The 27,975-nt window shown below is 37.7% G+C and overlaps 1 protein-coding gene and 1 non-coding gene across 2 annotated transcripts in view; one reads left to right on the top strand and one right to left on the bottom strand.

Moving 5' to 3' along the window:
* SNX27 (sorting nexin 27) overlaps window positions 1-27,975 on the top strand; it is an 82,103-nt gene that overhangs the window by 6,002 nt on the left and 48,126 nt on the right. The window contains exon 2 of the mRNA XM_024762857.1: window positions 17,384-17,615. Within this exon, the coding sequence (XP_024618625.1) occupies window positions 17,384-17,615 (232 nt within the window). The remainder of the gene's footprint in view (window positions 1-17,383; window positions 17,616-27,975) is intronic.
* TRNAG-CCC (transfer RNA glycine (anticodon CCC)) lies at window positions 9,625-9,697 on the bottom strand. The gene has a single exon. It is a non-coding gene; the product is annotated as a tRNA-Gly (tRNA).

Raw genomic sequence — 27,975 nt, 5'->3', positions numbered from 1 at the left:
AAACTGGGTGTTGCACTAATGAATGTTAACCAGAATTAAATCCAGGTCTTTGGAAACTAAATCCAGTGTATTTTCCATTTCTTTGTTTTCTCAGCTCTTCTTGACTGTTAATAGTCAACTATTCTTGACTGAAGTCACTTAAAATTCTTAAAATTCAGTCATATCCCTATGAAGTTGGATAGCAGTTGAACTTTGGTTCTATGATTTTGAAATGTAACTGTGTTATATCTTTATTTACCCTGTCTCTCTTATTGTTAAATTGGGTAGAAGATGGGGGACCAAAATAGGCATTCTTTGCCCTTATTTGTTGCTATCTTTATTGGTTGTCAGTGAAGAGAGCATGACGATCGTAATTGCAACCCCAAGAAATACTTTTAATTCCATAGGTAGTGGAGGCGGCAAAATAATAAAACTAAATTTGAAAATAGCATTATCTTCCCCACAGAAATGTCTTCTGCAGCGTTGCTGTGACCAGGAAAAGATTTTTTGTTAGTAACGTGAAGATTTGTTTGGGTCATATAAGTTATGGTGAAGAACAGTTCTTTTTCCAGCCACCACTTTTCCAGTTTGTTTCAGGAGAGGGTTTATTACCACGCTCTAAAGGATAATTGTTTTTTTAGATAAGTCCCGTTGGGAATAATTCTTACGATCTGGTAGATAAGCAAAGAGACTCAGTTGACAAGCAGACATTTATGATTTATGATCACTGCACGGTGCTTTGGGAGCATGATCTGTGGTAAGTTCATTGTTAGATGCTGACATTGCTGGCACAAAGGATATTGTAGTGGTTTAGGTTAGCGCCAGTTAGGGTCATTCTGTTCTTCGACTGTCAGCTATAGAGATGGTTTCTGTGCTTCACTTAGGCAGTCTAGTAAGAGCCAGTATATGGGTGGTGCAATTCCAGGCCCACATTTGGAAAAAAAATTTAGGCAGTTTAAAACCATTTTTTAAAAAATTGAAACTCATAGATTTTTTATTACACCCAGTTAAAAAAAAAAAAACACCTGAAACAAGTTTCACAAAACTGTGTTTACTAGTATCATGCACTCTGGTATTTTTTAGTCCGTCAGTATTTTGGGTTTTTTGTTTTGTTTTTTGAATGCTGATGGTGGCCCACTGCATTAATTTCATGACTCATTAGGTTGTAATCCACTGTTTGAAAACCAGTGATTTAGGGTATCAGTTTTATGATGTTGCCTGATAATCACCTCATGTTCAGCCTGGTACCACAATTAAGCACAAACTATGTGTAAAGTACTGTTAGGCTTGTATGAGTCACAGAGTCCCTGCATCCCTGCCCTTGGGAAACTTACACTGCGGTGGGGAAGGTGCATGTAAACAATTTACTGCATGTAAAGCAAAATGAAATAATGGAGATAAATGAAAAACACAGTGGAGTTTAGAGGTAAGAAGAGTGAATATGCTTGAGAAGATTGGAAGATTGGTGGGTGGATGGGTCATAGAAGGCTTTTAAACTGTGATTGAAGGACAGGTATAATTTTAGTAGGCAGAAGAGGGGGAAAGATTTTATAGGCTGAAGTAACTGGGTGACCAAAGGGAGGATCTTAGGATAACAAGGAATCGAAAGTTGCTGTTTGTTTTTAGACACCTGTGCTTCAGGTTAGATCAAATGGGGTTTTGATTGCCGTGCTAAAAAGTTTGGATTTTATTCCGTTTTTGAGGTCAGAATATCGTTGTATGTGCATTAATACCCAGGACTCCCTGAGAATTTAGTTTTTATTTAATTATTTACCTGAAGAGGTTGAATAACATTTCCAAGGCCAAAGAGGAAAATCACTGTTAGAAGAATTTCAGAGCATCTACTCTCTTGGGCTGTCTTGTACTATATAAAGAAGGGAACTAAAGACAACTAAGCTCTAATGCCCAGAGCTGGGAGCAGCTGGTGAGGAGCTGGTTGCCTTTAATTTGTATATGTATTTTACTCACAGCACAGTTCAGCTTCTCAAATATCTGTTTCTCTTTCTCTTATGTTTTATATGACTGTACTTACTATTGTGTTTACAGTTGGTAAGTTTGATCCTATATGCTGTAGGTCCACTTGTGCTCTGCCCTACAGATATTCTGTTTTAGCTGTATTCCTCTGATTTGAAGATGCCTCCTTTAATTTAAATCTTTTATTTTGGCAGACAGCATGTTGCTGGGAGTTGAGTGGGATGGAAGACAGACAGGAAACTTAATATGTATAGTACTAAGATTTATACCTGAAGTCTACATTCAAAATGAAAATTCTTACAAAGATCCTTCAAATAAGTTTGTTTATTTATTTGTATGTGTTGGGTCTTCATTGCTGCGCGCGGACTTTCTCTAGTTGTGGCAACTGGGGGGCTGGTCTTCGTTGTGGTGTGCGGGCTTCTCATTGCAGTGGCTTCTCTTGTTTCGGAGCACGTGCCCTAGGCACGCGGGCTTCTGTAGTTGCAGCATGCCAGCTCAGTAGTTGTGGATCGTGGGCTCTAGAGTGCAGGCTTAGTAGTTGTGGCGCACTGGCTTAGTTGCTCCGCAGCATGTGGGATCTTTCCGGACCAGGGCTCGAACCCACGTCCCCTGAATTGGCAGGTAGATTCTTAACCACTGCGCTACCAGGGAAGCCCCAGATAAGTTTAAGAATTGGTGGTGACTGTACAGTGAATTTCTCCTGTCAGTATTGTGAGGGGTACTTCAGAATTAGATTTTGTGATATGGTATCAGTCAAATGCTAGGTAGTATGTGTGTAGTCTTTTTTGTTTATTATATTGCTCCCTGCTAACTAATAAGGTTTTCATATAGTTGAGGAAATACACCTATCTGCAAGGTATTAAAGTTGCAGAGTAAGGTACTGCATTTGAGTACTCTTATGTGTACTTCCTTTAATGAACTTCCGTTGTTATGAAAACATCTTTTAAAAAAATGTTTTTTGCTTAAGCTGTCTGAAATTGCAGATTCTTATGTCAGACCTCAGAGCAAGACTAGAATGACAGGTCTGTGTATTCTGTGGACTTGAAACACAAGTAATTAGTTTACTTCTATTTGGAAAAGTACAGAGCAGTCTGCAGAGTCAGCTGCTTGTGTGGATTTTCTCCCAGCTGCTTTGAAGAGGCGGATTACTCTTACAGAACTATTCAGTGCGATTAACCAGGAAGCTCTCTCTCTCCCCTCCAACCCCCTGCCCTCCACAGTACTTTTATATCTGTGGACCTGTCTAGTTATATTTATTTAGTATGTTTTGAAAATTGATTAACTTAATATTTGGAGATGTGATGACCTCTGTGAAAGTTTGGGAAACTCTTCCACTTCTTTTGCTGATCAGTTTAATCATGATAAAGTTTGTAATTTAGTGTGCAGTTTGTCTACTGAATGTACCATGCAGGTTACTTAATTCTTTTTACCCAAAATTATGATCATTTTGATTCTGGTAGGGTTAAAAACTATTTTTTGGATCTGTTTTCTCAAGGTACGTAACTTGCATCTCTTTTCTTAGAAACGACAGTGAGTTTTGTTCTCTTTACCTGGTGTTTTGAATCCAAGGAAATGTGACACTAAAGTTTCCCTTTCTGAATTGTGTGCTAATAGATTATTTTAGATTTCCCTGGCCTACCAAATTATCCTTTATGTTTCTGATTTGGAAAAGGTCTTACTGTAACTTTCTTCTTATTCAATATGCTGAAATAGACTACAACTTAACAAAAACTGTACTGTAGTCTGTGTTCCTCAGCTTCCAAAAGAAATTGTGCAAACTTAATTTGGGTTAAAGGATGGTATTTGATTGCCGAAGGGCCATATGACTTAAAAAGTATCTTGTTATTCATTTCTAAGGGCTTCTTACATAGATGAAGGTATTTTGAACTGTTTTTTCAGTAGTAGTGATAGATTTACACTTCTCCTCACACTCAAATACAGTACCTCTGGAGACGAATTGAATATTTAGGAAATGGGTGTTGGGATTCAGGGTGCAGTTTGTCACCGCAGAACAGACTTATCAGATCACATGAAGAATCATGTTTTTAATTGCATTATGTGATAATTCAGAAATAGTAGTGAAATAGAACTTTAAAATATTAAGATTCCTCCTTTGGTAATTTACCTGACTTGCAAACTAAGGTTGTTGATAAAGCAAGTAGATTTTATTCTTTAATTAACTTTCACTGTACACCAAACTAAAAACATTGGGGAGTTGCGTTTAAATTGGCCATTTAGGCAATGGTTCAAATTATAGCAGATCTCAAAGACTGAGTTGGTGTTGAGAAATGCTTTAGGACTGATTATGTTTTTTTTGCTGGTGAATAATTGATTGAGGGGGCCTGAGAAATAGGGTAGATAGGAGGAGAATGAGTTAGTCAGGTTAGGGAAACCATTATGGCTATTAGCAACTTTCTTACCTTTATCTAGCATTCATTATCCCCGCAGTGTGAAGAAGTAACCTATTTTCACATCTAGCTTTACATTTAAATTGAACCATAGAGTTGTTATATGCTGATCAAGTTTTTAAAGACAAAAGTTGAAAAGTAAGCAAACAAAAAAATCTTATCCAAACAAGATAAATGCATACTTTTATAGCTTTAGTATCGGGAAATTTCTTTAAGACGTTACTGGTAATACTTTAGCCTCTGTCGTGTGAGGAAACCCATTGTGCTTAAATTTTTTTTTTTTTTTTTTTTTTTTGTGGTATGCGGGCCTCTCACTGTTGTGGCCTCTTCTGTTGTGGAGCACAGGCTCAGGACGCGCAGGCTCAGTGGCCATGGCTCACAGGCCTAGCCGCTCCGCAGTATGTGGGATCTTCCCGGACTGGGGCACGAATCCGTGTCCCCTTCATTGGCAGGCGGACTCTCAACTACTGCGCTACCAGGGAAGCCCCTGTGCTTAAAATTTTTAACTAAATGTGGTACATTTAGTTTTTATGAGATGAAACAATATAATTATAATAGATTATTCCCAGAATTAACATAAAATACAGGCTGCTTTTTAAATGTCAACATGTTTATTTCTTATTCCTTCTTCTTACCTCATTTTGCTCTCCTTGGAATCAGTGTTTATTTTTTAAAAAATTAATAAAAACAATTTACTTTTATTTTCAGTATATTTCAGTAAAAGAAAACATAGCCTCACTTTGGAATTGCTTACATAATTGAATGTCATATTTTACTCTTAACCATTTTTATTGCTACCCACAATAGAAAACAAAATGATCACTAATACTAAGGCTTGAAAAATGTAGAGCTTGCATAATATTTTTAGTACTTCCCTCTAAATACTGAAACCAGTATAAAAGTTAAAAATAAGGAATGAAATTATGGAAGTGCATGAAGGAAAACCAGTATTGAGTTTATGTGCTAATCTTAATAATTTTTTTTCATTCACTCAGGGATAACTTTTAATGAGTACTTACTACATGACACATACAATATTAGACACTGGGGATAGGAAGCTGAATGACATGTAGTCTTTGCACTAAGGAATTTTAGGTTTGGTGGAGAAAGCGGCAGCCTTAGGTTATTTCTTAAGCATAGTTGACCTGATTCTTATTCCTCCTCCCTAACCTCCCCCGTCCTGCCTCACCACAATGGGATGAACAAGTTTAGAGCAATTCCTCCAAGCCGCCATAAGTACTCTTCTGCCCTTAGTTATCTAAACTAGTAATGCAAGTGCCTAGAGACTATGTGCATGTTCACAGGAGTCTTCCAGACACAAAATGTACTAAAACTAGGAGGACTGTATAGTTTATTGTCCAGACCAGGACACTTGAAAGGGGCCCATTAATTATGCTAGGATAAAAGGTGTAAACTAGTTGTGTCCTGGCCATGTGGAGCACAGATCCAAAGCCTTAGTAATTTTAATATAGGAGGCTGTTTTAAAATTCTAAGACTAGAATTTTGTATTTTATTAGGAGGGAAATGAACAAGTTTGTTTTTATTCTTGGTGTCAAGTTGTTACATTGGCCTTACAGGTAATTATTAGATAACAAATGAACTTTTCTTCTGAATAGCTTGATTATAATTTTATATTGATTTTTAAAATCCTTAAAACCTTAAGCCTTATTATACTTTTTTTTAATTGAATGACAAGATTCATTTATTTAGAAATAAGTCTACCTGTGTAGATTATATTTGTTTCCTGACTGCCTTGGAACTAGAAGTTTTGAGGAATCTATTACTCCTTCCCAAGTAGTAAACCCTTGTTACTTGTGGCTGGAGGTATTATGGTCGAAAGACAGATGATGCTTATTTGTACTTTTCCTGCCTCAGGCAGCATTCTTTGTGAATAGAACACCCAGCCAAAGGTAAAAAGTCCCAGTGATGGTGAGCAGCTTATTTGACATGTTATTTATTCTTTTTTCCCTCTTTGGGAAGACTAGATGCTGATTGACATACCTCTCAGTTTCTCAACCCTGCCAGGGCCATACTTTATCGTTATTAGTACTCTCTTTTGCCCAGCATTAACTTTTTGGATGTAGGTGCTTTAAAATATTGGTATAAATGTTGAATTTTGCTTTTGATACTTAAAAAAGGCTTTGGTAAGGGTTTGTGAATTAGGGCTCTCCAAAGAATGCATAGCCTCCACCATTATAAACTTCCCCCACCAGAGAGGTACATTTGTTAGAATTGATGAGCCTACATTGACACATCATTGTCACTTAGAGTCCATAGTTTATTTTAGGGTTCACTCGTGGTGGTGTATATTCTATGGGTTTGGACAAATTTGTAATAACAGTATCTGCCATTGTAGTATACAGAGTAGTTTCACTGCCCTAAAAACCCTCTGTGCTCTGACAATTCATTCCTCTCTCCCCCTAAGCCCTGGCAACTACTGATCTTTTTACTGTCTCCATATTTTTGCCTCTTCCAGATTATCATACAGTTGGAATCATATAGTATGTAGCCTTGTCTTCTTTCACCTAGTAATATATATTTAAGTGTCCTTCATGTCTTTTTATGGCTTGATAGCTCATTTCTTTCTAGTGATGAATAATATTCCATTGTCTTCTGGATTTACCACAGTTTATCCATTCCTCAACTGAAGGACATCTTGGTTGCTTCCAAGTTTTGGTAATTATGAATAAAGCTGCTTATAAACATCTGTGTACAGGTTTTTGTGTGGACAAAAGTTTTTGACTCCAAAGAGCGTAATTGCTGGATCCAGGTGGTAAGAGTATGTTTGTTTGTTTGTTTTTTTTTTTGCGGTACGCGGGCCTGTCACAGTTGTGGCCTCTCCTGTTGCGGAGCACAGGCTCCAGATGCGCAGGCTCAGCGGCCATGGCTCACGGGCCTAGCCGCTCCGCGGCATGTGGGATCCTCCCGGACCGGGTCACGAACCCCTGTCCCCTGCATAGGCAGGCGGGCTCTCAACCACTGCACCACCAGGGAAGCCCCTACCTTGACACTTTTGAGGAGTACTGGTCAGGTATTGTATGCCTGACTATTAGAATTTGTCTGATTTTTTTTCATGATTAGATTGGAGTTTTGGTGATTTTGGGAGGACAGTCACAGAGGTAAAGTATTATTTTCATCAGTTCATATCAACTGTACATACTATCATCATGATTTATGACTGTTGATATTGACCTTGATCATCTGGCTAAAGTAGTTTGCCAGGTTTCTCGACTTTAAAGTTATTCTCCTCCTCCTCTCCCCCCTCTTCATACTGTACCCTTTGGATAGGAGTCACTACATGCAGCCCACACTTAAGGAGTGGGAAGTTATGCTTTTCTCCTTTAGTATGTAGTAACTGTATAATTTATTTGAAATTCTGCATAGGAGAAGAATGTCTCTTCTCCCCTGTGTATTAATTTATTCTGTCATTTATTTATATCAGTATGGGCTCATGGATAATAATTTTATACTTCGGGTTGTATAACCTGACACTACCACTTTATTTTGTTGCTCCAGTTGTTCCAGAATCAGCCATTGGTAGCTCTTTCAGTTGGCTTCTGTGCCCTTCTACCATACTCTCATCAATGTGTGTTTTTTTGTTTTGTTTTGTTTTTGAGCACTTCCTTACTTTCTGGTACTACACAGTGCTCCAGGCTCATCTTGTGTGTTTCCTGCCCCAGTCCTAGAATCAGCCATTTCTCCAAGAGGCACTGGTTCTTTTTACTGGAGAATGTTATTAGAAACCAAGATCTAGGCATTAGGTATGGTTCTTGCTAAGAGGGTGTACTTTCAGGCCCTCTCAGCTGTCAGAGCAAAGAAATATATGTGTGTTTATTAACTCCTGTATATACACGTATCTATAAATATTTCTATATGTAACCATCTGTATCTATATTAAGTTAAACATGAGTTCTTACTGATGTCTCTAGCTTTTCTTCATTACCATATGGATGTTTTATCCCCTTCCTCTTGCTGATTTGTACATTTCCACTCCAACAGTGAGAAACTTGGCTCCCTACATCCACCATTTATTTACTTAATTTTTCAATTCCAGTGTACATGTGTAGTAATACCAGAATTGTTAACCTGTACCCCTGCGGGAAACAACTTTATTAACTAGAATACAGTATTTATGTGCAGTCCCTTTGGCCTTTAATCTTACAGAATTCATTCATTTCCAGTTACTTAGGTCTGTACCTTTTCCCTCCTACCCGCTTCCATGAGGTTTTTTGAAATAGAGGCCTGCGTACTGCAAAAAAAAAAAAAAAAAAAAAAAGATTTGAAATACAGTTAGATTCTCTTGTTATAGCCTGGAATTCTCTGAAACTATGATTTAACAAAAAGTTGCATATATTAAGGTTTACTCTCTGTGTGGTAAAGTTCTGTAGGTTTTGACAAGTGCATCCTCTCATGTATGCAGTGTTACAGTATCATACGGAATAGTTTCTCTGCCCTAAAAATCCCCTGTGCTTCACTTATTCATCCCTCCCCTCCCTCCAAGCCCCTGGCAGCACACTGATCTTTGCCTTTTCTGGAATGTCATATAATTAATTGGAATCATACAATATATAGCCTTTTCAGATTGGCTTCTTTCCCTTAGCAATATGCGTTTAAGATTCCCGCATGTCTTTTTGTGGCTTGAGAGCTCATTTCTTTTTATAGCTGAATGATATTCCATTGTCTAGATGTACCACTTTTGTTTATCCATTCACTTATAAAGGACATCTTGGTTGCTTCCAGTTTTTGGCAATTATGAATAAAGCTGCTATAAACATCTGTGTGCAGGTTTTTGTGTGAATATAAGTTGTCAACTCAATTGGGTAAATACCTAGGAGTGTGATTGCTGTATCTTATGGTAAGACTATGTTTAGCTTTTTAAGAAACTGTCAAACTGTCTTCCAAAGTGGTTCTACCATTGAATGAATTGCTGTTGCTCCACATCTTCACCAGCATTTGATATTATTGTGTTTTTTTAACCAATCAAATAGGTATTTAATGGTATTTGCAGTTCTCCAATGATGAGTGATGTTGAGTAACTTTTATATGTTTATTTACCATCTGTATTTCTTCTTTAGTGAGGTGTCTGTTCAGATCTTTTGCCCATTTTTTAATACATTAAAAAATTTTATCTATTTATTTATTTTGGCTGTGCTGGGTCTTTCTTGTGGCCCACGGGCTTCTCTAGTTGAGGCTCATGGGCTCTAGAGTGCACAGGCTCAGTAGTTGCAGAACTCGGGCTTAGTTGTGGTATGTGGGATCTTAGTTCCCCGACCAGGGTTAGAACCTGGGCCCCCTGCATTGGGAGTGCAGAGTCTTAACCACTGGACCACCAGGGAAGTCCCTGCCCATTTTTAACTGGCTTGTTTTCTTATTGTTGAGTTTTAAGGTTCTTTTATATTTTGGATACAAGTCCTTTATCAAATATGTGTTTTCCAAATATATTTTCCCAGTCTGTGACTTGTTTTTCTTAACAGTGTCTTTCACAGAGCAGAAGTTTTTAATTTTTATAAAATTCATCTTAGCAATTTTGTCTTTCATGGATCACATTTTTGTTGTCTAAAATCTCATTGTCATAATCACTAGATTTTCTCCTGTGTTATCTTTTAGAAGTTGCATTTTTATAATCCACTTCTTAACATAACATTGGCCCAAACATATTTACAGATTATTTTGTTCTTCATATTTACAATTTTAAATGGTTGCTTTATAGTTAAATTGTTTTTCTATAATTTTCTTTATCATTCATTTCCCCCTATTGCTGACTTTTTATAAGAACAGAAATTTGGAAACAACCTAAATAATGAACATACTTGTACCTTGCTTTTTCTGTGTTCAGGATTATTTCATTTCTTTCAACAAATACTTGAGAATGGTCCAAATGCCACTGTAAAGTTCTTGCCCTCATGGAGCTCATATTATGATGATTTCCTTAGGATAAATTCTCAGTAAGGCCATTTTGGGTTGAAAGAACATGAACATTTTTATGACTTTAGATGCATATTACCAGTGAAATGGCTTTCCATTTTCTACCTGTTTATGTAGTCATCGTCTCATTTTCCACATAAGTTAACATTAAGAGTAATTGAGGTAATAGTTTTGTGCTTTTAAAATTGTTAACCAGATTGTTTATTAGAAAAAATGCAAGCGTTTTAGAAACCTTTGACCATTTACTTTCTCTAGTTGTACTTCTCTTGTCCTGTCAGTAAATTAGGTGTTCTAAAATGTTATTATTTCTGAAACAAAATTCCAAAAAGTTCATGGTATTTAGTGGTCTGGCATTGTACTTTGGTACAGACACGATCAAGCTTGACTTCTTTTGGCTATTTTTATTGCTTATGCATGTCTGAATCCCTTATCTCCAGAGTGTAAGGGCAAAGTACAGCATGATTGCTAATACAATTAGTCAGTTATGTGACTTGATTGTTTGCCTAAGTTAGATATCAAAGAGGCAGAGGTGGATGAAAAGGAGTCAACCTAAGCCAGCCAGATGATTTAACTGGAAAATTTAAAAGGACATGTCTTTACATTTCAGTAGAGTAGTTCCTTGTTTTTATAGTCTAGTGTCTAGTATAGATGTACTCAACAACTGGGCAATGAACCAGTGAAAAGTCAAAGGAAGGGTTGTTCTTTTGATGAGTTAGGGGACTGTTTTTCTCCAACTTGTAAGATCTTCACCCAATTTCCAAGAAAATATATTGCAGAGAAGATAGGGAGTTTGTTTAAAAAGCTTTGTGTAATTGAAAAGATAGAAAAGCTATGTTAAATTTTTAAAATTACCCATAGTTCCATAGTTACCCTAACTTAGCTATTTTCATAGTTTACATACTGTTTCTATTTGGGGGCAGAAATATCTTATGTGCTCATAAGATCACAATGGACGATATTTTTATATTTTAAATGCAAAAAACCTCAAACAATATTTATAGTCTTTGTTTTTTGCATTTTACATATTATAAGGACTTTTCCATGTTTGCATATAGTCTTCATAAATATTTTTTGAGTTGTAAGTTCATTTGCTTGATGTACTTCAATGTTATTAGAAGTTTTTCTAATGTTAGCTATTTGGCTGGACAAATTCTTTTTCAAATACTCTGTGAGAAGAAAATGCTTTACAGCCTTGAATGCTTAAAAATCTAACAAGGGGATTCTAGGACTCCTAAAAAAGATCAATTATATTTATAATGTAATACAATAGTATTAATCAAGTGTTGAGTGAGTTTGATGTTTCTCACATTATGGCTTTAATAAACTAGACGGAGATGCTGTTGCTCTCTGGCTTAATTTTATAATCATCTGTTGCTGACATTCTTAACTACACTAGGCTTGAAATACGTGTCCTGTTGTTTTTAAGAGGTTAAGACAAAAGGCCAAAGCAGTAGTAGGGGTAAAACTAGGTCTGGCTTAATTTTCTCTTCATTATTTTGTTGAAATAGGCTTGTAAGACGTGAAAGTATTGAAGGCTTAGCTTATTTTCCACAAAGATATGGGAGGTGAAGGAAAAAGGGTGTGTTTTATCCATTAAACCATTTTGTACTGCAGATATGTGTAGAGATTCATCTATTAGGATCTTCATAACAGCATTGTCAATAACAGCAAAAAAAAAAATTCAGAGTAATCTAAAAGTAGAATAGGGGCTGTTTCACTCTGATGATGGACTATTTTACATTTATAAATGAGGATATTATATAATTTTATTTTAAAATCAACTTTATTGAGGTTTAATTTACATACAGTCAAATGCACACATTTTGAGAGTTTTAAATCTGAGAAAAGTATAGATCCATTTAACTACCACCCCAATCAAGATATAGAGCACATATGTTACTTCAGAAAGCTTCCTTGTGTCTGTTGTACCCCCTACCCCCGCCCCCTTCCTGACAGACAACCACTGATCTGATAATTATCACTATAGAATAGTTTTGTCTATTCGGAACTTCAAATAAATGAAATCAAATCAAACAGACTTTTCTGTCTTCTTTGCTCAGTGTATTTTTGAGATTCATCCATATTGTGGGCATCAGTAGTTTGGTCCTTTTTATTGCTGAGTAATACTCTGTGGCATGAATGTGCCACAGTTTATCTGTTTACCTCTTGGTAGACGTTTGGCTGTTTTCAGTTTTGGACTATGATGAATAAAGCTTCAATGAACATTCAACTATAATTATTTGTATGGACATGTTTTCATTTCTCTTGGGTAGATACGTAGGAGTGGAATTGCTAGGTCATATAGTAAATGTGTTTATGTTTCACATTATAAGAAACTGCCGGATTGTTTTTGCTTTATGCTCCCATCAGCGATGCATGAGAATTCCATCTCTTCCACATCCTTGGCAAAACTTTTTTTATTTTAACCTTTCTGTGAACATGTAGCCGTTGTGTTTTAACCTACAGAATTGAGAAGTGTCTCCTACTGCTTGCAGTTATAGGACTTTATTGTCTGTTTATTACATGCTGCCTCTGGGGGACTTTAATTACTTTCCTGCGTGTCACAGGGGGTCAAAATAATATTCTGCTTACCACATAGAATGGCTCCTTGCTGTGGCACGTATAGTGATTGGCTGTGTCATACTTCCATCCATACCTAGTTTCATTATATACAGGTTCCTTCATAAACAGTATACAAATCCTGACTATTTAGAACTTTTTTTCCCTGCTTTTTTGGGAGTGTTTATATTAGCTTTGCAGTTTCCTTAGCTGGCTAACTTTAGTTGAATAAAAGTCTTACTTAAAGCCACTCCCGTTAGCTAGCTAAAGGCCTCTCCAGTGGGGTCAAATTTTGGTCTTATGTAAAAAATGAGGGGCATTTTATTAAAATTATCAAGTGTATCTTTACAATGCTGAAGACACAAAGTAATTGGGTATCATCTAGATGTGTAAGGAAACTAAATTTTGGTCTTAGTTGTGGATGGTTGGATTTTTTGGTTGCCTTCTTTTTTCCCTCAACATTTAATTTATTTTTAAAATTAATTAATTTTATTTATTTTTGGCCACGTTGGGTCTTCCTTGCTGCGTGCGTGCTTTCTCTAGGTGTGGCGAGCGCGGGCTACTCTTCGTTGTGGTGCGTGCACTTCTCATTGCGTTGGCTTTTCTTGTTGCGGAGTATGGACTCTAGGCACGCGGGCTTCCGTAGTTGTGGCTTGCGGGCTCTGGAGTGCAGCCTCAGTAGTTGTGGCGCATGGGCTTCGTTGCTCCAGGGCATGTGAGAACTTCCCGGACCAGGGCTTGAACACTTGTCCCCTGCGTTGGCAGGCGGGTTCTTAACCACTGCGCCACCAGGGAAACCCTCTCCACATTTTATTTTGAAAAATTTCAAACATACAGAAAAGTTGAAGGAATTGCACGAGAATACCCGTTTACCACCTAGATTCTATAATTAACATTTTACTGTATTTGTTTAATCACATATCTGTTGAAAATTTTTGATGGTGTGTTTAAGCCTTTCTTTGTAGAAAAAGCATTGATGGGTAGAACTTAACTGGGCAGTAGTTACTTTTGTGTGGTATAGGACTTAGTGGTTCTCTGATGCGGTAGTTCTCTTTTGAAGTTGACTCTCTTGTGTTTCCTATTATCATTGGTTGAGAGCTCAGTCATTTATTTTCAAATGAATTCCATCTAGATTATGTTACAAAGACAAAAGAAAAGCAAGGGAAATTGGTCGTAGAAAGGGTTTGTTTGTATCATCAGGAGGCCAAAATACTGCCAACCTGCTTGCCCAGCTGATAGAAGTGCTGTCACATGAATAACTACCTTTTATTGAGTGAGTACTGTATTCTAGAGCTTTATCTCATTTGGGGTCTTACAACAACTCTGTTATATTATTAGCCCCATTTTATGAGTTAAGAAATTGAGGCTTAATGAGATTGAATCATTTGCCAAATGTCTCATCTCTTAAAGGGCACAACTGGTATTCAGACAGAAGTCTCTCTGACTCCAAAACCCATGCTTTGAACCAGAAGTCTTTAGTGCTGAAAGTTCCCTTTCTGCAGAATTTATAGTTTACATTCATTTTTGTCTTCAGAATCGGCCAAATTGGGCCACACCTAATATGAGTCTGGTATAATAGCATTCTTGGAAAAGGGGAATATCATGTAAACATTTTTATGACTATGAAGGGCTCTTAATTCTTGAGGAGGGAGGGCCCTTTTTGAAATCAGGCATCCTGGGGTTTTTACTGACCTATTTCATTCTCTGAAGAATTAAGGAATTTCCAGCTTGTATTAAATTATGGAATGTATAGAATTCCTTCTATAGTTGAACCAGATAAGTATTAGCAAGTGTGTTTAGAATATGACACTGGTAGTTCTTTCCTGTTTTTTTGTTTTTGTTGTTGTTTTGGGTTTTTTTAAGAGGGTTCTTGGGATGATAGCCAATTTGAAGCTTGGTCTTACTATTAAAGAAATGAAACCTAAGCAAGCTTCCTTGCTCCCTGCCTGCTTTTGGAGTAAGCCTCACTTAAGTTTGCCAATTTTCAGGGCTTATTTCTGTGAGTGACCCAAGGAACAGTGTATTCTAACTTGAAAACTGAATGGGTGGAGGTAATGCATTGAAAACAGTAGTTTTTAACCTTTCTGGAGATTACATACTCCTTTTTTGAAGCTGATGAAAGCTGTGGGCACTCTTCCCAGAAAACAGTGCATATATGTAGACAAATATAATTTTACATACAAATTCTGTAGGGGTTCACTGACCACCGCCCGCCCCCAAGCCTATTGACAGAGTAGTCCAGATTAAAAATCCTTTAAAATTAGGAAAAATTAGGGAGCTGAAAAATAAGATTTGAGCATCAGTTCTTAAACTTTTTTCACAAATGCTGATCTCATAAAATTGATTATACTAACATAAAAATCATGTTTTAGTATCCAAGATATTTACTTCAGTCTCTACAGTATTAGTTTTCCTCACTTTGTTAAAAAAAAAAAATTAACAAGGATATTCATGAGTTAAGCTAAGATTCCTAGGGATAGGTCAGATTCTCTCTGTTGATTTTTAACTTTTGCCTTTTCCATTTTATTTCTTCTACCATCAAAATATTTTCCCAGAACTAGTAATTAGGTCAAAGATTCAGATGAAATGCTTTACCAATCCCCAACTTTAGGTTTACATTTATTCTTTAACCAAAATCTCTTCATAACCCATAGGTACATAGTACTTCTTTCCTTAATATACTTTCTGATATGAGTGTTCAGGCATTGATCTTGGCAAGTTACATGTTTTATTACATTAATCTTCACAACAACTCTGTTAGGGACTTATTATTGTCTCTCTTTTATAGATGTGGAAAGCAATGCTAAGAAAGGTTAAATGACTTAAGACCAGTTCTGGCAGGGCCAGGATTTGAACCCATGTAGATCTAGCTCCAAAGCCCATTTTCTTCTGTTTTACCATCCTGCTCTATGATCAAAGAACTGACCACTTTTTCTGGCCACTGGTCTGACCTGATCTGAATTTTAAAAGCTCAAATTTCCATCAGTGGAGGGAGCTCTTTATTTTCTTCTATAGCTAGCCAGTTGTAAAATTGCTGTAGTGTGTGTGTGTGTGTGTGTGTGTGTGTGAGTGTGTGTGTGTGTGTGAGTGTGTGTGTGTGTGTGAGTGTGTGTGTGTGTGTGAGTGTGTGTGTGTGTGTGAGTGTGTGTGTGTGTGTGAGTGTGTGTGTGTGTGTGTGTGTGTGTGTGTATTTAAGTTAGATTTTAGGTTGTGAAATGTCAAGAGCACTGAATTTACTGGCTAGATTGTTAAACCTAGAATAAGGAAGGAGGCTTAGCTGGATGATCTCCTGCCTGTTCTGTTTATATAAATGGATGTTTCAGATACCATACTCTGACAGACAATTCCAGTGATTGAAAAGTTTGTGGAAGGCTTGTTACTAAACCTAGCATCGTTTGCAGGAAGGAAAAACCCTAATGGTTTGGAACAAGAGTGAAAAAGAGTTTAAAGGGTAGATAAGCTTTTATGAAATTGACTAAAGGCCAGGTGTGTATTTCCTAACCCTCTTGGGATAGCCATGGGGGGAACCTCCAGGTCAACTAGCTGCCTAGTGGTTTTTGCTCAGATAACGGGTGGGGTCAGCATTCTGGGAAGGTAGTTCAGTTTGCTGAGTGAGTTTTGTGAGACTCAGCATCTTTCTTGACAAAATTATTGTTCTTCCAAACCTTGTACTTTTCCTAGTTTCAGCCTTTTTATACACAGTGGAACAGGAAGGAGAATGCGTAGGTTGATTTACTGTGTAAACTTAGCGGTACATTTTTTAGTTTGAACTGATTACACAGGGCTTTAAGTGAGATAGCACAGAACAGAAAAAAAAGTAGATACTAATTGAAGTGATTGGGAGAACAAAGGAAGTTGGGTCAGATAATAAAATTTTAGAGAGTTTATCTCCTTGCCTTTTTAAAAACTGAGTGATAGAGGAAACTAGTGTGCATGAAGATATATATCATTTAATTCCCAAGGTGATGAAACTTGGTAGAAAGGAAAATTAAGTTGACCGATTTTAAGATATGGGGAGAAATCAGATACAAATGTAAAAGAACTATCTTAAGTCATACTTTTTGGGTCTTTACAAATTAAGGGAGCATATTTTGTGAAAAATTTCTTTTGACAGAATTCCGAATTCTAAGAAATTTAAAAAGGACAAAGAACAGTTCAAATGGCAGGATTGTTAAAAGCCACTTTATTGTATTGTATATGTGCTTAGTTAGGATGAGGAAATTGGCTTTAAAAGCTTTGTTCCCTCATCAGCTTCACCCTCCTTCCCTTGTGTTTTCCTGAGGCTGTGTGCGAGGTTTTAGCATAGAGGAAGGGTAGGTCCTTTCACCTGTTGCCATTTTTTCCCCCTGCCATAAGTTCACACACAATTTTTCACATTATGATTTGTAAAAACATAAACAGCTTTTCTGGAACCAAACTGATCTTTTTATTTTGTGGTTCATACTTCATGACACTGGAGTGGGGGCAGGAGGGTGGAGCTATAAGGTGTTTGGACCCTTCTGGTTTATGGGATTGTCTTTTTCCCTTTTTCCCCTTAGGAACGGCGTGAATGTTGAGGGGGCGACACACAAGCAGGTGGTGGACCTGATCCGAGCAGGCGAGAAGGAATTGATCTTGACAGTGTTATCGGTACCTCCTCATGAGGCAGATAACCTAGATCCCAGTGACGACTCGTTGGGACAGTCATTTTATGATTACACAGAAAAGCAAGCAGTGCCCATATCGGTCCCCACATACAAACATGTGGAGCAGAATGGTGAGAAGTTTGTGGTGAGTGTCAGCCCAACTCCATCCTCAAACACCTAGCTTTTGTTTCTCCCAATCTTATCATTTATGATATATATTAGAGCACTAGGATAAATGACTGCCACCTAGGTCAGTTTGCCTACCAGGAATATGGGTTTACACATAAATAAAAGACACTGGCCCTGATTTATTGCAGGGAGTGAACTACAGTAATGGAAGAAGAGGCATATTTCTGCTTAAGTATAACTCCATTTTATTCTAGACAGTTTTAAGTTTGGATTTGGGCCTTTTGCAATCATGTGTGAGTTTATTTTGTTTGTTCTTTTATTGGTTGTCATATCTCTTTGCTAATAGCAGTCTCTCACTGTTGACTCTGTAGAGTTATAGAGCAAGATTAATTTTAAAGTGTGGTGTGTCTTCCAAAACATTTGGGTAGTACAGAGTTTGTCCATGTCAGAACCTACAAGTGCCCTATACCCCACTTCACATCTTGTTCTTTTTCATTTTCTTTGGAGATATCTGTGTGAATGATTAATTCTGGTTTTCTCCAAGGTCCTCATTATATTCTGCATGCAATTCACATGGGCTATTTTATACATTTCCAGTTTCTTGCTGTTGTAGATATGCAGGAAAGCCCATCTTGAATTCTGGATGATGTGTGCCAGCCCCTTTCCCAAATGCCTTTGTTTGTTCTTTAAAACCTAATTACAACTGATAGCCCAATCTGCTTAATTTTTCCCTTGGTTGCAGTATTCTTTATTTGCCTTTGATTATTTTGGGAGTGATGGTATAATGAGAAATTCATTAAGCTTTGTGGAAAATGTAGGTATTGGCAAACAGACTACATGTGTTTAAAGCTGATCTGCTGTTTAATGTTACAGTCTCTGAAACTGAGATTTGTCCCCTGTATAGGAATGAGCTACTAGATATTTATGGTAAATTCTTTTTAATGGGGAGATGAGAAAAGCAAGCAAGGAAGCCTGAAAAGTTCCAGAAGGATCAAATAATGTTTGACTGCATCTGTAATTTAGCTGGAGATGATAGCATGTAGGTTTTATGTCAGTCTGGTCTATGTATTCTCCGAACCATGCACACAAAATTTAGAGTTTTGTGTTTCAGAGGTGCTATACTTTTTTTTAACCATTTTTAAAATTGAAGTATAGTTAATTTACAATGTTGTGTTAGTTTCAGGTGTACAGCAAAGTGATTCAGTTATACATACACATGTATATCTATTCTTTTTCAGATTCTTTTCCATTATAGGTTATTACAGGATAGTTCCCTGTGTTTCCCAAGTAGGTCCTTGTTATTTATCTATTTTATATATAGTAGTGTATATATGTTAATCCCAAACTCCTGATTTATCTCCCCCACCCCAACCTCGTGCCCCACTATCCCCTTTGTTAACCATAAGTTTGTGTTCTGTGTCTGTGAGTCTGTTTCGTAAATAAATTCATTTGTATCATTTTTTTTAGATTCTGCATATAAGTGGTATCATATAATATTTGTCTTTTTCTGTCTGACTTACCACACTTAGTATGATAATCTATAGGTCCATCCATGTTGCTGCAAATGGCATTATTTCATTCTTTTTTATGGCTGAGTAATATTCCATTCTGTATATGTAGCACGTCTTCTTTATCCATTCATCTGTCATTGGACACTTAGGTTGCTTCCATGTCTTGGCTGTTGTACATAGTGCTTCTATGAACATTGGTGTGCATGTATCCTTTCAAATTAGAGTTTTTCTCCCGATATATGCCCACGAGTGGATTGCTGTGTCATATGATAACTCTATTTTTAATTTTTTAAGGAACCTCCATACTGTTTTTCATAGCGGTGGCACCAGTTTACATTCCCACCAACAGTGTAGGAAGGTTCCTTTTTCTCCACACCCTCTCCAGCGTTTATTATTTGTAGATTTTTTTAAATGGTGGCCATTTTGACTGGTGTGAGGTCATACCTCATTATAGTTTTGATTTGCATTTCTCTCATAATTAGCAATGTTGAGCATCTTTTCATGTGCCTCTATGTCTTCTTTGGAGAAATGTCTATTTAAGTCTTCTGCCCATTTTTTGATTGGGTTGTTTGGGGTTTTTTTGATATTAAGCTGTATGAACTGTTTGTATATTTTGGAAGTTAATCCCTCATCGGTAGCATCATTTGCAAATATTTTCTCCCAGTTCGTAGGTTGTCTTTTCATTTTGTTTATGATTTCCTTTGCTGTGCAAAAGCTTTTAAGTTTAGTTAGGTCCCATTTGTTTATTTTTGTTTTTACTTCCATTACTCTAGAAGATGCATCCAAAAAAATATTGCTATGATTTTGTTTTGTCAAAGAGTGTTCTGCCTATGTTTTCCTCTAGGAGTTTTATAGTATCTGGTCTTACATCTAGGTCTTTAATCCATTTTGAGTTTATTTTTGTATCTGGTGTTAGAGAATGTTCTAATTCATTCTTTTACATGTAGCTGTCCAGTTTCCCCAGCACCACTTATTGAAGAGACTGCCTTTTCTCCATTGTATATTTTTGCCTCATTTGTCATAGATTAATTGATCATAAGTGTGTGGGTTTTTTCCTGTGCTTTCTATCCTGTTCCATTGATCTACATGTCTGTTTTTGTGCCAATACTACACTGTTTTGATTACTGTAGCTTTGTAGTACAGTCTGAAGCCAGGGAGCATGATTCCTCTAGCTCCATTCTTCTTTCTCAAGATTGTTTTGGCTATTTAAAGTGTTTTGTGTTTCCATACAAATAAAAAATTTTTTTGTTCTAGTTTTGTGAAAAATGCCACTGGTAATTTGATAGGGATTGTGTTGAATCTGTATATTGCCTTGGGTAGTCATGGTAATTTTAACAATATTGATTATTTCAATCCAAGAACATGGTATATTTTTCCATCTGTTTGTGTCATCTTCAGTTTCTGTTATCAGTGTCTTATAGTTTTTGTAATACAAATCTTTTGCCTCCTTAGCTAGGTTTATTCCTAAGTATTTTATTCTTTTTGATATGATGGTAAATGGGATTGTTTCCTTGATTTCTCTTTCTGATATTTCATTTTTAGTGTATAGAAATGCAACAGATTTCTGTATATTAATTTTGTATCCAGCAACTTTACTGAATTCATTGATGAGCTCTAGTAGTTTTCTGGTAGCATCTTTAGGATTTTCTATGTGTAGCATCATGTCATTTGCAAACAGTGACAGTTCTGTTTCTTCTTTTCCAATTTGGATTCCGTTTATTTCTTTTTGTCTCTGATTGCTGTGGCTAGGGCTTCCAAAACTGTGTTGAATAAAAGTGGTGAGAGTGGGCATCCTTGTTTTGTTCCTGATCTTAGAGGAAATGCTTTCAGCTTTTCATCATTGAGTATGATGTTAGCTGTGGGTTTGTCATATATGACCTTTATTTATTTTATTTTAAAATGTATTTGTTTTGGGCTACATTGGGGCTTTGTTGCTGCGCGCAGGCTTTTCTCTAGTTGCGGTGAGTGGGGGCTACTGTTCATTGCGGTGTGTGCGCTTCTCATCATGGTGGCTTCTCTTCTTTCTTGTTGCCGAGCACGGGACCACGGGCTTCAGTAATTGTGGCACGTGGGCTCAGTAGTCGTGGCTCGAGGGCTGTAGAGTGCAGGCTCAGTAGTTGTGGTGCATGGGCTTAGTTGCTCCACGGCATGTGGGATCTTCCTGGACCAGGGATAGAACCCGTGTCTTCTGCATTGGCAGGCAGATTCTTAACCACTGCGCCACCAGGGAAGTCCCTATATGGCCTTTATTATGTTGAAGTATGTTTCCTCTGTGTCCACTTTCTGAAGAGATTTTATCATAAATGGATGTTGAATTTTATCAAAAGCTTTTTCTGCATCTATTGAGATGATCATCTGGTTTTATTCTTCAGTTTGTTAGTGTAGTGTATCACATTGATTTGCAGATGTTGAAGAATACTTGCATCCCTGGAATAAATCCCACTTGGTCATGGTGTATGACCCTTTTAATGTATTGTTGGAGTCGGTTTGCTAGTATTTTTTTAAAATTAATTTATTATTTATTTTTGGCTGCATTGGGTCTTTGTTGCTGCGCAAGGGCTTTTCTCTAGTTGTGGCGAGCGGGGGCTACTCTTCATTGCGGTGTGTGGGCTTCTCATTGCAGTGGCTTCTCTTGTTGCGGAGCATGGGCTGTAGGCGTGTGGGCTTCAGTAATTTGGCATGCAGGCTCAGTAGTTGTGGCTCGCAGGCTCTAGAGCACAGGCTCAGTAGGTGTGGTGTACAGGTTTAGTTGCTTTGAGGCATGTGGATCTTCCCGCACCAGGGCTCGAACCCGTGTCCTCTGCGTTGGCAGGCAGTTCCTTAATCACTTTGCCACCAGGAAAGTCCCAGTTTGCTAGTATTTTGTTGAGGATTTTTGTATCTATGTTCATCAGTGATACTGGCCTGTAATTTTCCTTTTTTGTGATATCTTTGTTTGGTTTTGGTATCAGGGTGATGGTGGCCTCATAGAATGAGTAAGTGTTTGTTCCTCTGCAATTTTTTAGAATAGTTTCAGAAGGATAGGTGTTAACTCTTCTCTAGATGTTAGTAGAATTCACCTGTGAAGCCATCTGGTCTTGGACTTTTGTTTGTTGGGAGTTTTTAAATTACTGATTCAATTTCAGTACTGGTAATTGGTCTCTTTATATTTTCTATTTCTTCCTGCTTCAGTCTTGGGAGATTGTACCATTCTAAGAATATGTCCATTTCTTCTAGGTTGTCCATTTTATGGATGTATAGTTTCTCGTAGTAGTCTCTTATGATCCTTTGTAGAGGTGCTATACTTTTAATCATAAGACAAGTAAGAAGTAGAAATCAAGATTGGGCCCTAAAAATGGAGCAGATTGGATATTGAGACCTTTGGGGAATTACCTAAGACCTCGAGAACCACTGTAGACTTAGAAAAGGAATGAAACTACTAATTGTCCTTTTTTACAAAATCAACTTTATTGAGCATAATTTACTAACATTAACATTCACCCATGTTAAATGTCTAGTTTCATGAGTTTTAATTAAAGCACATAGTTTTATAATCACCACAATCAAGATATAGAACATTTTCATTGTCCCAGGAAGTTCCCTCATGCCCCTTTGTAATCAGTCCTCTTTCCCTTCCACTGCCTTTGTCAACCACTGATCACCTTTCTGTTACTGTATTTTGCCTTTTTTAGAATGTCAAATAAATGGAAGCATACAATATATAGTCTTTCATGTCTAGCTTTGTTCACTTAGTGTAGTCCTTTAAGATTGATACATGAGGGCTTCCCTGGTGGCGCAGTGGTTGAGAGTCTGCCTGCCGATGCAGGGGACACGGGTTCGTGCCCCGGTCCGGGAAGATCCCACATGCCGCAGAGTGGCTGGGCCCGTGCGCCATGGCCGCTGAGCCTGCATGTCCGGAGCCTGTGCTCCGCAATGGGAGAGGCCACAACAGTGAGAGGCCCGCGTACCGAAAAGAGAAAAAAAAAAAAAAAAAAAAGATTGATACATGTTGTTGCATATATCAATAGTTTATTCCTTTTTAATTACTGATAGTATTCCATTGGATGATTTACTACAGTTTATTTATCTGTTCGCTTGTTGTTGCCCATTTGTGTTGTTTCCAGTTTGGGGCTATTATTACTGAAGCTACCATGAAATAACATTAATGTACAGGTCTTTATGTAGATTTATGTTTTCATTTCTCTTGAGTACATACACAGCTAGAAGTGGAATTGCAGGGTCAAATGAGGAATTGTCAAACTGTTTTCCAAAGAGGCTGTACTGTTTTTGTATTCTCTTCTGTAGTGGAGAGTTCCAGTTGCTCCATAACCTCTTGAACACTTGGTATTTTCAGTTTTTAAAATTCTAGCCATTCTAGTGAGTATAGTGGTATTTCATTCTGATTTTAATTTTGCATTTGCCTAATGACTCATGATGAGTGTATTTTCATGTGCTTAATGGCTTTTCTTATATCTTCATTGTTAAAGTATCTGTTCTGCTCTTGCCCATTTAAAAAATTGGGCTGGGGCTTCCCTGGTGGTGCAGTGGTTGAGAGTCCGCCTGCCGATGCAGGGGACACGGGTTCGTGCCCCGGTCCGGGAAGATCCCACATGCCGCGGAGCGGCTGGGCCTGTGAGCCATGGCCGCTGAGCCTGCGTGTCTGGATCCTGTGCTCCGCCACGGGAGAGGCCACAACAGTGAGAGGCCCGCGTACCGAAAAAAAAAAGGGCTGTTTGTCTTATTTTGTTTTAAGTGTTATTTATGTATACTGTATATAAGTCTTTTATCAGATAAATGCTTTGTAAAATATTTCTCCCAGTCTGAGGCTTGCCTTTTTATTTTATTTTTAACAGTGTCTTTCAAAAAAACAAGTTTTAAACTCTGATGAAGTGTAGTTTGTCAATTTCTTTCTTTTATGAATAATACTTTTTGTGTTCTAAGAAATCTGCCTACCTCAAGAACACAAATTTTTATGTTTTCTTCTAAAAGTTTTATAGTTTTAGCTTTCTGATTTTGTAATAACTTTATTTCGAGGTATGATTCACATACCATAAATTCACCCATTTAAAGTGTACAATTCAGTGGTTCTTAATATGCTCACAGAATTGTGCAACTATCACCACAATTTTAGAACATTTTCATCATCTCAGAAAGAAACTAGGTGCTTCCCTGGTGGCATAGTGGTTGAGAATCTGCCTGCCAATGCAGGGGACACAGGTTTGAGCCCTAGTTTTGGAGAATCCCACATGCCGTGGAGCAGCTAGGTCCATGAGCCACAGCTCCTGAGCCTGTGCGTCTGGAGCCTGTGCTCTGCAACGAGAGGCCGCGACAGTGAGAGTCCCGCGCACCGCCATGAAGAGTGGCCCCCGCTCACCGCAACTGGAGAAAGCCCTCTCACAGAAACTAAGACCCAACATAGCCATAAATAAATAAATAAATTTATTTAAAAAAAAAATAAGAGGGCTTCCCTGGTGGCGCAGTGGTTGAGAGTCCGCCTGCCGATGCAGGGGACACGGGTTCGTGCCCCAGTCTGGGAAGATCCCACGTGCCGCGGAGCGTCTGGGCCCGTGAGCCGTGGCCACTGAGCCTGCGCGTCCGGAGCCTATGCTCCGCAACGGGAGAGGCCACAACAGTGAGAGACCTGCGTACCGCAAAAAAAAAAAAAGAAACTCTATACCCTTTAGCCATCATTCTCCAAACCTCCTATCCCCTCTAGTCCTAGGCAACCACTAATCTACTTTCCATCTCTATAGATTTGCCTATTCTGGATGTTTCATATAAGTGAAGCCATATGTATTTTCAAGGTTTATCCATGTTGTAGCATGTATCAGCCAAATGACACTCCATTGTATGAATATAGCACATTTAATTTATCTGTTCTTCAATTGATGGACATTTGGGGTTCTTTATATTTTTTGCCTCTTGTGTATATTGCTGGTATGAGCATGTGTGTACGAGTTTTTGTGTGGATACCTGTTTTCATTTCTCTTGGAAAGAAATACTTAGGAGTAGAATTGCTGGGTCATATGGTAACTCTTACGTTTAACCTTTTGAGGAAATGCCAAACTGTTTTCCAAAGTGGCCGCATCATAGTTTTATTCTTATGTTTAGGTCTGTGATCCATTTTGAGTTGATTGTTGTATATTGTATGATATAAGGGTCAAGGTTATTTTTTTCCCCCATATGGGTATCCAGTTTTAGCAACTTGTGTTGAAAAGAATAATCTTTCCGCACTGAAGTACCTTGACATTATTGTTGAAGATCAGTTGAACATATATGTGTGGTTTTATTTCTGTATACTGTTCTGTTCCATTGAGTGTATGTCTGAACATTTTAATATTTATGTCATTTTGATGTTGTTCTCTTTTTAGTGTCTTTTTCATTGGGAATGGGTCATATCTTCTTGGTTCTTTGTACAGTGAGTAATTTTAGATTGTATCCTGGGTATCGTGAATGTTACATTGTGTAGACTCTGGATTCTGTGATATTCCTCCGAGGAATATTGATGTATTTGTTTTACTTGGCAGTTAACTGTAAGCTGTGTCAGCTTCTGTGAGTTGCACTTCAAGTCTCATTTCAATTCTTTCAGCTTTTGCTGTGCTACTTTTGAGTCTGTCTTGTGTATATATCATTTAGGGAGGGATCAGCCTGAGATGTATGTGATGTTCGTTCACGGAATTAAGGCATCCCCTTTTCTGGTTCTGTCTCTTTTGGGATTCTCTACTCATTTTGGTGGCATCCATGATTGCCCAGAACCTTTCTCTCTTTCCTCTGGCCAGAAAGATGTCACAGTTTTTCTTGGAGTTTTAGTTGCTTAAGTTATGCTAATTTGTGACTGATGCCCACTATCAGGGCAAAATCCCCTAAAAGCAGGAAACTCCCCAACTCTGTCAATTGCTTCATGTTTTGACTCCCCTTTACAATTTTAGTGTACCATTCAGAATCCTCAGGTTATTGGTTTTTGTATTTTTCCAGAGCTTGTAGTTGTTAACTGGGAGGGTTGGTCTATAGAGAGTTTACCTGAAGCAGAATCTTCAGTTCTATCCATTTTTTCTTTATGTATAATGAAGTCATTATGTCTTCTTGATGAATTGACACCTTAAATATCTCTTGCATTGTTCTTTGTTCTGAAGTCTCTCTCTAATATTAACATATAGCCACTAATAGCCGCTTCAGCTTTCTTTTGGTTAATGTTTTCATTGGATTTCTTTTCCATTCTTTTACTTTTAACCTATCTGTATAATTATACTTAAAATGGGTTTCTTGTAGACACCATATAGTTGTGTCTTGCTTTTTTTGTGCAATCTGGCAATCTTGGTCTTTTACTTGGAGTGTATAGTCTGCATACTTAGTATAATTATTTATTTATTTTTAAATTAATTAATTTATTTTTGGCTGCATGGGGTCTTCTTTGCTGTGCGCGGGCTTTCTCTAGTTGTGGTGAGCAGGGGCTACTCTTCGTTGTGGTGTGCGGGCTTCTCATTGTGGTGGCTTCTCTTGTTGCGGAGCACAGGCTCTAGGCGCGTGGGCTTCAGTAGTTGTGGCTCGCAGACTCTAGAGTGCAGGCTCAGTAGTTGTGGTGCACGGGCTTAGTTGCTCCGCGGCATGTGGGATCTTCCCGGACCAGGGCTCGAACCCGTGTCCCCTGCGTTGGTAGGCGGATTCTTAACCACTGTGCCACCAGGGAAGTCCCAGTATAATTATTGATGTAGTTAGGTTTAAATCTACCATATTCTTTATTATCTATATCTCATGTGTTCTTTATTCCTTTTTTCCTCCTTTCTTGCCTTCATTTCGATTAATAGAGTATTTTTAATGATCCCATATTATCTCCATATAATTGTTGTTTTATTTTGTTAGTGGTTGTTCTACATTTACAGGATACATCTTTTTTTTTACATCACATTTCTTTTATTCAAGCAGAAAGTCACAAAAATTATAATCATCCTCATCAGTTCACTCACTCCCAACAGGATACATCTTTTTAAGTATTATCTTCAAATAATACAATATTACTTCTCATTTAGTATAAGAATTTTATAGCAATACATTTCATTTCCACCTTCTATCCTTTGCGCTGTTGTTATACATTTTACTTCTGTATGTACTATAAAGTCCATGATATTTTGTTGTTGTCTTTGCTTTAAATAATTAAAGAGGGGACTTCCCTGGTGGTCCACTGGGTAAGAATCTGCACTCCCAGTGCAGGGGGCCTGGGTTCGATCCCTGGTCTGGGAACTAGATCCCACATGCATGCCACAACAAGGAGTCTGCATGCCGCAACTAAGAGTCCGCACGCTGCAACTAAGAGTCCACGTGCTGCAGCTAAGAGTCCACATGTGGCAACTAAGAGTCTGCATGCTGTAACTAAGAAGCCCGCATACTGCAGCTAAAGATCCCGCATGTGGCAACTAAACACGCCACAACGAAGATCCCGTGTGCCACAGCTAAGACCTGGGACAGCCTAAGTAAATAAATATTAAAAAAAAAAAATTAAAGCGATTGAAAATGAGAAGAGTTTCTTTATATTCAAGCACATATTTACCATTCCTGGTGTCCTTCATTCCTTTGTGTAACTGCAGTTTCCATCTGGTATCATATTGATTCTTCCTGAAGAGTTTCCATTAATATTCTTGTAGTGTAGATCTGCTGGCAGTGAATTCTCTCAGCTTTTGTTGATCTGAAAAAGTCTTTATTTCACCCTTATTTTATTTTATTCTTTTTCGGAGTTTGTAAGTTGTGTTCTGACACCTTTTTAAAATGTGCAGTTATGTCAGGGACACAACTTGACCCAAACTAAACCTGTGGAAAGAGCTGGGTTTAAAAGGGTCTAGTTTCATTTTCCCTTAGGAGGTTTTTATTTATTTATTTTAAAAATTTTATTGG

The sequence above is a fragment of the Neophocaena asiaeorientalis genome, unplaced genomic scaffold (genome assembly GCF_003031525.2).
Source record: "Neophocaena asiaeorientalis asiaeorientalis breed wild unplaced genomic scaffold, Neophocaena_asiaeorientalis_V1.1 scaffold167, whole genome shotgun sequence".
In the NCBI taxonomy this organism is placed as follows: domain Eukaryota; kingdom Metazoa; phylum Chordata; class Mammalia; order Artiodactyla; family Phocoenidae; genus Neophocaena; species Neophocaena asiaeorientalis.
This window is presented reverse-complemented; position numbering and strand designations above follow the sequence as displayed.